General features: G+C 39.4%; 1 protein-coding gene across 4 annotated transcripts in view; it reads right to left on the bottom strand.

Annotated features, from left to right (window-relative positions):
- Positions 1-672: 672 nt before the first annotated feature.
- Positions 673-10,575, bottom strand: part of ephb2b (eph receptor B2b) — a 122,525-nt gene continuing 112,622 nt past the window's right edge. For all 4 annotated transcript variants that reach the window (XM_003447681.5, XM_005469639.4, XM_005469637.4 and 1 more), the window contains exons 12-16: positions 9,695-9,910; positions 9,124-9,273; positions 7,309-7,502; positions 6,525-6,680; positions 673-5,397 (exon numbers count right to left, since the gene is read on the bottom strand). In XM_003447681.5, the coding sequence (XP_003447729.2) occupies positions 5,289-5,397; positions 6,525-6,680; positions 7,309-7,502; positions 9,124-9,273; positions 9,695-9,910 (825 nt within the window). In that variant the 3' untranslated portion in view covers positions 673-5,288. The remainder of the gene's footprint in view (positions 5,398-6,524; positions 6,681-7,308; positions 7,503-9,123; positions 9,274-9,694; positions 9,911-10,575) is intronic.

Below are 10,575 nucleotides of genomic sequence, written 5' to 3'. Positions count from 1 at the left end.
TTTCTTACCTGCTCTTTTTGGCTGTTTTTTCCCCTCAGTGCACTAGCTTCCTTGCTTTAGGTGTTTTCAAAAGTGTCACTCGGCTTAGCTTTCAAATTGTTTTTTTTTTAATTTTATTTTTTACATTTACTCTAATAATTTATGTTATTGGGCAATTTTTGATCAAAGTATCAAACGTAATGTTAACCTAAAATACCACATTTTGCTTTTCTCAATTAATATTTAATTTGAATAAGAATTGTATCTAATGCTAGGAAAAAGTAATCCTCGGCATTTCAAGTGATTAGGTTTTGAGCGATTTGACATTATTTTAAATTGCAAAAGAAATAATAGTAAAGTAAAATATAAAAAGTATAAAATATATATATATATATAAAAAATAAAAAAAATATTTACTTACAGCATTTATTTGTAGCTGCCTTTTACTTGATTAAATTAAATGCCAGCTGACTAGACTATTGCCACAGAGACACATTTTTATTACATGTAAACTTAAAAAAAAAAAAAAAAATCCTTAAAAATGACTTAACCAGTAATTATTTGTCTGGCAGTGCAACAGCCAGAATCCACTCATGTTTGTGACACCACATATTTTTAGATAAACACTGTAAAACAGACGTTAAAAATGCTGTTAATGATGATATTTTAAATCAATAAATAATGAAAAAAACCTTATCGACATTTTCTTTTTATTACAGATGTTTTTTTTCTTTGTGTTTTTTTTATTGAGGAGAGTCAAGTTGGGCTTTCCATTTTTAGAAAATAAACCAATGACAATATTACAAATAATGAAATTGTTACATCATTCACAGGGTTACAGTCAATATACATTTATACAGAAATACAGGATCTCCCACATCAGTCACAGTGGTCTGAACCAGCACTGGTCTATAATATAGGCTTTAACAGACCAGAGGAGCACACAGAGATCCCCTGACTGCACTAACCAACAGCCAGAGTGGTAGTGGTGGAGTGAGGGACTGGGGTAGGGTGAGAGAAACAGAAGGCAACACAAGTGACAGGATGCCATACCGGAAGAAAAGTTTGTTCAACTGAGGGAAAGACACAGGGCTGCTCTGAGCAGCAGCCAGCATTTGTCCATCAGCAGCAGCTTTCTGAAATGTCCTAAACACTGGTAATCTGGCTGCTGCAGCATTCGCAAACTACTTGGACCTGAAAATGTCACTCCAACGAGATACATTTGACCACCACGGCAGTAGAGGGCGCTCTGGTACTTCAGTCTTCAGCCATTAAAGAGGAGCCATTTTCTGCCACAACAGGAGCTAGACTTCAAGGTCTGACCAAACTGTAGTAAGGTGGCGTCCATATGCAGCCCAGTTGCTGGCACAGCTCGTGTTTATGCACACGGTCACGTAACTGTAACACTGAGGCTTAACGGTTTTTCTTCGTCCTTCAAAAATTGGCACACGGTGAGGACAGAGCTGAGTGGTTCTACTTTTCTTCACAGATGTAAAAGGAGAAAGTACAACATGTTTCTCTGAAAAATGCAGAGACAAAATGCGTGAAACCATCACTGGCATCACCACCACACTGCATCTACTTTACTACCCATAGGAAAACAAGGGAAACTGGAGTCTGCATGTGTAGATGCCGTATTTTTGCTGCGGTAAGACTACACCTGTTGAGGTACTCATACATGCGGTTTTTTGGGGGGGAGGTGAATGGTAAAAAGCAACTGCTCTGAAAGAAAAAATAAGCAAGTGAATAAAATAAAGAGCACAAAGACCCCTCTGTATTTACAAGTCATCAAATTTCCAAGTGATTGAATATTCTGATATATACTACTGCACTTCTGAACTGTGAAAACCATTTACAAAAATGGAAAAGTAATTTCATTTAAATGAAATATTCAGTCTGATTTCAGAGGCAATAAAAGAATAATCACACTGAGTGAAAATTCTTTTAGAAACATGCCTGTCATAAAAACTGCACTAGCTGAATCACTAATTCATTTTCTATACATTTTTCAATAGCCTAGAAGTTGAACATAAGGGTTCGCTGGTCACTGCTCTGATCTGCAACAATACTTTTTTGTGCCACGAGAATCATAAGATACATAGAGCAGACACTTCATGCTGCATTTCCAAACACTCCAAATTCAAACGAAAGATTTAAACTCCAATATATGAAATGAAAAATGAAACAAAACCAAACTTTCAGAAAAAGAATTCTCTAAGCTGCAAGAAGTACAGACCGTATGGACCAAAAGAAATTGAATAATTTCAGCACTATTCCACTGCTGCGGCATGTCTGCCCACCCTGTTTTAGGTACTTCCTTGAAGCTAACGTCAAGGATAATTGCTTGATTAATAACTCACAGTCTTGGCAGCATCCAAGGACAAGCATCTGAATGAGCTTTAATGGGGCTGGAGCGAAACCTCACCAGCCTTGTGTATACTTGAGTCTAATTTCTTAAGTGTTTTTCCTGACGACAGCATATTTGCTGTACCATGAGAACGTACAGCCTCAACTAAATAAAACTGATGAGCTGTTAAGTATTGGGAAATGGAAAGGGAAGATAATCAAAACTCAGGAAAAAAAAGAAGACTACATGTTGGCATCAGTGGCATTTAGGTCACAGCATCACTTCTCACTTGCTTCTCAGCTATGACTTAACAGCTCATGAGTCTCCTCCTCCAGTTTCATATGTTATGAAAAGCTTCCAGGGAAATATTTGTTCGATGTGTTGTACCGCAGATGAAAATAACCAAGCAGAGCATAGAGCAGAAAAAGAATGAAAATACCGCCATCCACTCTTGGCCTTAAATTCTCTGGACAGGCAGGGATAATGAAAGGTAGAACGACAGTGGAGCAGTAACTGAGGTTTCTCACTTTCTTTAAGAGGGGCTTTGGTGCTAAAGCTGTCTCGGGAACTCCTGTCTACATCTGAGGATTTGGTGCAAGCAAACATGGAAGCATTGTCCGGTCCGGAGGAATCTTACTCTCATACTCAGTGGCATGCAGCATTAGGACAAGACATGACACAACTGCCCCACGCATGAGTGGCAGTTCGCCTGCTGCTGTAGATTCTTTTAAAATCGCCGAGATGAAACCGGACAACTGTTGGAAGCCGACTGTGTGGAGATCAGTGGAAGCGGCAGACAGGTGGCCCACAGGCATGTCTGTGATCAAGAGGACGGGGAAGGAATCAGTGCCTGGACAGAGCAGCAGTGATCAGGGTGCGGCTGCCCCGCTGTGACCAGACACATCTGACCGATGGCTCACAGCTGGACATCCATGTCTGGCTGTCAGGTCTCAGAGCGCAGCTCAGTGGGAGCTCTCCACTGCTGATAACATTTAGTGGCTATGTACATAAACCCCCATCTGATTCAACATTCACCATCGCTGGAGAATGACTGCATTGCTATACACTCCATCTTTCCCCCCATAACCCTTCCAACAGGTTACTGACCACAACACAAACAATGACTGAGTGCTCTGAACTTATTAGACAGTACCGGTCACAGGAAACCATAAAATAAATGCATATACTGTCTATTAAATAAAGCCAAGGCCTGTTACATGAAATTGCCATTTATCTACATGGTTTTGTGCACCAACATGATTCAAAAATAATTTCAAAGCATTTATGGAAGATCCAGAGTGTTTTGTTGGAGTCACACAGTAGACTCAGTGCAGAAAAAAAAAAAACTTAAAGTAATAATAGCAGTTCATTGATACCAATAGAGAAATTAATACAACGCATTGCATGTTTTTCCATTCAGTCAACATCTCGCTGAAAAGTCTATTCATGAGTGGGATTGTGTGTGCGAGGGGAAAAAATGTACGAATTTGTTTACAAAAAGAAAACTGGCAGAAGAAGACCGAATATAATGCAGACGCATTACACTCTGTAAAGTGTGTCAAATCTAAGCTCTTACCAAACAGAGTTCTAGTAATTGCAGCAAATCAAAGCACTGTGAAATTAAGCACTCACTCAGCATGCTATCAAACAAGTCCCGACGTTTCGGGAGCGACTGCTTCTTTGTGCATGTGTTATGCATGTGCACATGCGGACACACAGCACTGGAGATGAACATGAGGGAGGAAGCTATAACAGGGACTTAATGCATGTGGATTCTAATGTATAACCTGTCTCTTTTTGTACGACTACACAGGAATTCAATTTGCTTTAAAAAAAAAAAAAAATCAAGCAAATAAACTCAAGACCCCCGCCTTTGCAATCAGTTCTTCTACTCCTGAACTGTTTAATTACAATAGCTATCTCTGAGTCACCGTTTTATGGCAGGTCATGTGCATTTGATATGTACAGTACAGGATCATGATTGGGGTGCAAAATACTTCTATTTGGCAGGCTGTGAGGGAAAAAAAACACTTTAATTTTCTTTAGTGAGAGGAAGCATGGTGAGAGGGAGTCTTCATCACAAAATATCACACAATATAGAAAATTACTTGCAATGAGATTTTTTTTTTCCTTTTTCTTCAGTGTTGATTTCACTGCTTGTCAGTCTGATTGAAAGTGTTTTTGACATTGTCTGTGGCAAAAGTTGTCTAGTTCACTCTTTTATATCATCTTTCCCGGGGAAACAGTTGGGTGTACACATCGGATCACCTTGTCTCCTCCACACCTTGCCTTTCGGAAAACCACAGAGAATTTCTGTGTTTTTGCACAATGTCCAAAATTAAAAACGAAAACAAAAAAAAACAAAATCCAGACCTTGTTGAGGGCAGTCTCCTCAACTCTTCCTTGTGTTCTTTTTTGTTGCCCTTTTAAAGGGTAGCTTTCCTACTCAGTTCATCTAGTGTTCAACCTTATATCATCTATAAATTTAGATAAACTCCTTTCCTTTTTCAGTTTTTCTTCTTTTTTTTTTGTTTAAAAATTCTTTACAAAATTATCAGAACAAGCAAACCCCCCCCAAAAATAAAATAAAAATAAAACAACATCAATGAAAAAAGGTGGAAGATTGAAAAATGCATTGCTGGTCACGTCTAACCTCCCATGTTTCTGGCTCTAAAGGTGGATTGGCTGTGGGCGGTCTGATGCTTCTTCACAAGGACTTTTGTATTCCTAACTCTCCACAGATGATCCCAAGGATGGAGGGAGAGTCAGGGTAAGGGGATAGGAGGAGCAGAGAGGGAAGTGGAAAAGGGAATGGGAGATGAATGGCAGTCTGGTGGGAAGACCAGACACATTGTCACATGGAAAAAAGAAAAGAAAAGAAAAAAAACATCAACTCCATCCTCTGCACCCAGAGCCCTGCATCCCAACCGCCTTATTTTTCCCTCTGCTCCACTTGGGCGGGTCAAACCTCCACCGACTGGATCTGGTTCATCTGTGCCCGCATCATCTGGACACTGTTCAAGATCTTCTTTTGATGGCCTGCTAACGTCACACCAACCCTCAGGATGTCACTGGAAGTCCAGACAGAAGCAGATGTTAGGCTGATGTTACCACAGGCTATAAAACAGTCTTTCACGACCTATTATTCCATCTATCTTTCAATCTTTCCATCCACCCACAATATGCATCTAAAAGACAAACGGGCATTTGCCAAAAAAGTCAGAAATTGGTAGCAACATATCACCACATATCACAGCATAATATGACAGCATAAGACATGACACAAGCATTACAACTGAAAAAAACACATGTATGAAAAAATGGTTTGACAGTAATCGAACAAAAGCATGAATGATTTTGACAAGACACAGTTGTGTGTCCATGCACTGAGGTTAGAAATAAAACAAAAATAAAGCTTGAATGTCAGTTTTATTGTAAAGGAAGTCTTCTGGCTGTCTCTCACCACTAAATCGAATGTATACAATGCCAAAATCGCAACATGTTTTTCACTAAAGTCTACCATAGAGAACATCCGTTACAAAGATCATGAGTTCCTGCTGAAATATCCAGTCCCACATTGTCTCAAGGCTTCGGCCCCAGATATCACTTGCTTATAATGTGTTTCTTATCCATAAAATAATTAGTTTTCTTTCTCCTACTGCTAAGTCTCAGCAGTAATCACAGTTGTTGAATTACCATTACCATCTGTTTTCTTCAAAAGAACTGAAGCTCAACATTTCTGTGAAACAATGTCAGGCATGTGATACTGTTATACACTGACAGCAATTTTTTTTTTTTTTTATCCATTTCTCTACATGTGGCACTCTTAACAAGATTTTATTTTATACGTTTGGGGTAATTGTTCTCCTAGTATTTCATGAAACCGACCCCACATTCTGATGTTTCCTCTAAATCTTTAAAGCGAGGTCAAAGAGAGGCCTGCTGAACACATGGCAGAGAATAAAGGGTGATTTTATAGCTCTGAGCTATTGTGCCGATGGTTCAGCCTTGCAACTGCATTATTACAATCTGCTAATTACATGCAGTACTTGCGTCTTTTCTAACAGGCCAGAGGCAGAGTCTGGTGCTCGTTCAAGTTTTAGGGATATATGAGACTCAGCAAACCCACTTCTTGTGATCTTTTTTTTTTTTCTTTTTCCTTATCGTATCCAGAATACCAGCAATCATCAGCACTTACTCCATGGTCATCTGAGACACCACATCAAATGTAGTGAAGTCCGCATTGGCAAAGCTGTCTTTATACTGGCCCATCTTGATGGCATCCAGCCACTCATCCACAGTGCTGAAGCTGGAGAAGTCTGGGATGCTGCGGTCCAGGAGAGGGAGATGAACACTGAAGGGGACACAAGCGGGGCCCGTTAAGAACAACGATAATACAAAATGGCAGTTTGAACATCAAAGCCAGTCTAGACCACCTGGGTATGATTCAAAGATGAATTATTACATTACATTTTCAAAATGTGAGACGGAACTTACAAAAATCCCACCGGCCTTATCCATGAACCAATATTTTCCAAAGTGATTCCTCATAAAGGGTATTTTCCAAATGAAGTGATAGGCTTCAGGGAGCCAATATATTCACTCAGTCTGTGTGGAAAATCTGGCCCTTAGTCCTGCAGTTCACCACAAACTAAACTACAGACGGGGATAATGGAAATCAGTAAACCCTGGCTCTCAAAGGAAACTAACACCCAGAGCAGAAACGCTTCAAATGTTTTGAAAATTTTGAAAGTGCTTCAATCGAGGATTTGCCTGAAGCATTCGTGGGAAGGATCTGATCTATCAAACCAAGGCTTTAATTTACATAACCGCTCGGCGCCATGGGAAACAAGAGACAAAAGTTGACGGTGCTGTGGATGACACTGTAGCAAGAGGACAAATTTAGAAAGAGCAGAGTCTTTTCATGGAGAAAAACTCTGATGCTTATATACTATCATTGACAAAATCTGTTTTTCACTCACCCTGAAGATAAAGGGGTCATCGCCTTCAGTGTGTTAGGATTACGGATCATCTTGTCAAGGTTGTTAACAATCTGGCTGAACTTGGGCCGGTTGTTGCGGTCTTTCTGCCAGCAGTCCAACATGAGCTGGTGAAGGGCACTGGGACAGTCCATGGGCGGGGGAAGCCGGTAGTCCTGCTCAATGGCGTTGATGACCTGCAGGGGGAGACACAGATTTCTAAGGGCCGCTATGAGGCTCTACAAAGAGGAAACTGATTTTTAGGGAGAAGAGATTTAAGAGCCAATTCTGGAAGATGTGAAGACATCTTTCCTTTATAAATAACAATATGATAGTTTTAAATACTGAATTACATGGGCTACATTTGAAAGTATGGATGTTTGTCTGACAATATACTATAATACATTACGTTATTAGATTGTTAGTTGCAGCAGTGCTTTTGAAAATATAATCATGTAAGGTAGGACAAGGAAAAACAAAACAAAAGATTTACATTTTTATTTTTTGGTAAACTTTACATGTATTTATTGATATTTCTAAGACTTAGAGAAAAAGAAAAGTATCTTTGTTCAGAGTGCCAAAATAATGGCTCATAAAACTTTGAAAAGTTACAAGAAGCAGCTGCTTTTTATTGGGAAATTAAATCAATTTAATTTTTTAACGATGTAGTATCCCACGCCTAAAAAAATAAAAGAATTCTCAATATTTCCCTAACAAATACAGTTATTAATTATTATTATTTTAGCTTTATAGAGTAATGCCCCATCCACAGTAAAAATTCATCACAGCCACATCTAACACCAAGTAAATGCTGGCGCTGATGCTTTCATTTCTGATTAAATGAAAACATCAGTTAAGCAGTGAACTGCTACAGCCATTACTTTGTGCATTAGTGTGCAAAGAAATGGCTAAAATATTTAAATTACTTTTAATTACAGTTATTCCATATATATAATATATGTGGAATATTTTTGTACAGAACTCACAATGTTAATTCAGATTTTGAAGAGGTGTGAAACTCTAGTTAGGTCAGTAGGAACGTAAACCTTATTCCAACAGCTTTACATTTCCCCTTACACTCTGCCAACAGTGACTTAATCTCCGGCCTTTAAAATGTATTTAATGCTTTCTCCCCATTAAGCCACCTTAAATATGTGTCTGACGTGTGCCATGGATGTTGTTGGTCGAGGGAGCACACAGAGGTGGTGCACGGTTAACAGAGTGAAACAACTCAGAGGACACTTGTGACAAGGATGCCCATCCCCTGCTCATTATCAGGACCATTAAAGAAGCTCCATTCAGACCCAGATTAATCTCATTCATGAGACCTCCAAACGAGGACCCCGATGGAGCAGAAACACTATCTGGAGCTGCTAATAAGATAACTGTTGAGGTCCTCAGTCCCTCTTAGCACATTAGTGTTCTCACTTTCAATTTGAAACTATTTTCATTATCTCTCTCCCCATAATTTGCTCTCCCCTCCACTACCCAGAGGGAGATAGAAAATGGAGGCTCCAGTCAAGAGCAGAAATTGTCCACTGAGCAGGGCTGTGCATTTCAAATGATCTGATTATGTCTCTGTGGCGAGTGCAGGGAAATTTTCATATAAAGCCCATGTGTGAAAGCTGCTGTTTAGCTAAGGGAAAGCAGATACGATGGCAAAATGCCTCTCTAAGGAATTTGAGGCTGTAATGAAACTCAGAAAGCCAAAAATGTACCCGTAGTAAGGCCTCATTTAAAATGTTTCGAGGGGAACTTTGTCTAAAGAATTAAGAACAGCCAATTTAAAAATTATTTCAGCAAAAATTAAATACATACATCTTGATTAGTCATGTCCCAGTAAGGCCTCTCTCCGTAGGACATGACTTCCCACATGACAATCCCATAGCTCCACACATCACTAGCAGAGGTGAACTTTCTGTACTGGATAGCTTCGGGTGCAGTCCATCGGATAGGGATCTTCCCTCCCTGTGAACACAAAGGGCACAACCTCAGCGAAAGACGCAAGACCGAAACCTGACCGTCACAGTGTCCTGGCTCCGGAGAGAGACACTGTTCATGGCAACAATGCTGATGGTAATCCAAACTGGGAGATGGATATAACAAAACCCCTGGGAGGAAAGTGTGGTACATGAAATACTGGAGAGAGAGGAAGTAAAGAACAGGTGAAGGGGTGATATTTGTCTTGATAGGGAAAGCAGTCTGGGAGTGCACTGTAGTATGCACGTCAGAGCTTGACTTAACCCTTAAAATGACCTATAAAACTTTTTGCCAGCAGCAGACGTGGTCATTTGCAAAATCATGTATATCGTTTAGAAGACACACTTTTATTGACTGTTTGTGTGTCTCGTGTCTCATTAGGTGAAGGTAAGACTTGATTCTTTCATACCAAAGCGCTAGTGTAAGTAGGATCCGACGTATCATCCTCGAGGAAGCGTGAAAGGCCGAAGTCTGACACCTTGCACACAAGGTTGCTGTTGACCAGGATGTTTCGGGCAGCAAGGTCACGGTGCACATAATTCATGTCGGCAAGGTATTTCATGCCCGAGGCGATGCCGCGTAGCATACCAACAAGCTGGATCACTGTGAACTGCCCATCGTTTTGCTGTAAAAGAGATATATTGAGTTACAACCGCGTATTACATGGAGGGGTTCATAAAGAGGAGGAATTCTGGTTCACAGCAGGACAATATGTGCATACAGTTAGACCATCAGTGCAAATTCATCTCTAGATTTGTCATTTCTCAACCAAGTTTTAAAAAATGTGTTTTCGGGATCGTCAGTCATGGTTTAATATATGTAAAAAGAAAAAAAGAAAAAATTTCACTGTCTTGCCTTAAACTTTTTTAAACTTTTTATTAAACTTAAAAAAAAAAAGTTGTGTGTGTCCAGCTTGAGACTCAAAAAGACTATACCTAAAAGGACTTTGTCAAAAAAATACATCCAAAAGGGACAGGTGCTGTGCTCATACACTACAGGCATCATCTATTTGATGCACCAAATAAAATGTGACATTTCAAGCACCACTGGTGATGAAGAGCAGTGGTGTTGAAATGTCACATTTTTTATGCTTAAAGCTTTTATTTGGTTGCATACAATTTAAACATTCTTTTTTCATAGATGAAAATGTTAATAATGTGATTTTCTTTCTTTTAACTGTTCCACACACTCTGCTAAAAATGTGCTACAAATACACACTTTAGTTTAATATAGTTAGATTATATATAGAAAAAAAACATGTATAGATCTGCCTGAAACCCGAGCCCATAA

Source organism: Oreochromis niloticus, linkage group LG5 (assembly GCF_001858045.2).
Source record: "Oreochromis niloticus isolate F11D_XX linkage group LG5, O_niloticus_UMD_NMBU, whole genome shotgun sequence".
Classification (NCBI taxonomy): Eukaryota; Metazoa; Chordata; class Actinopteri; order Cichliformes; family Cichlidae; genus Oreochromis; species Oreochromis niloticus.
Note: the sequence above shows the minus strand (reverse complement) of the source record. Positions and strands in the feature narration are given on the sequence as shown.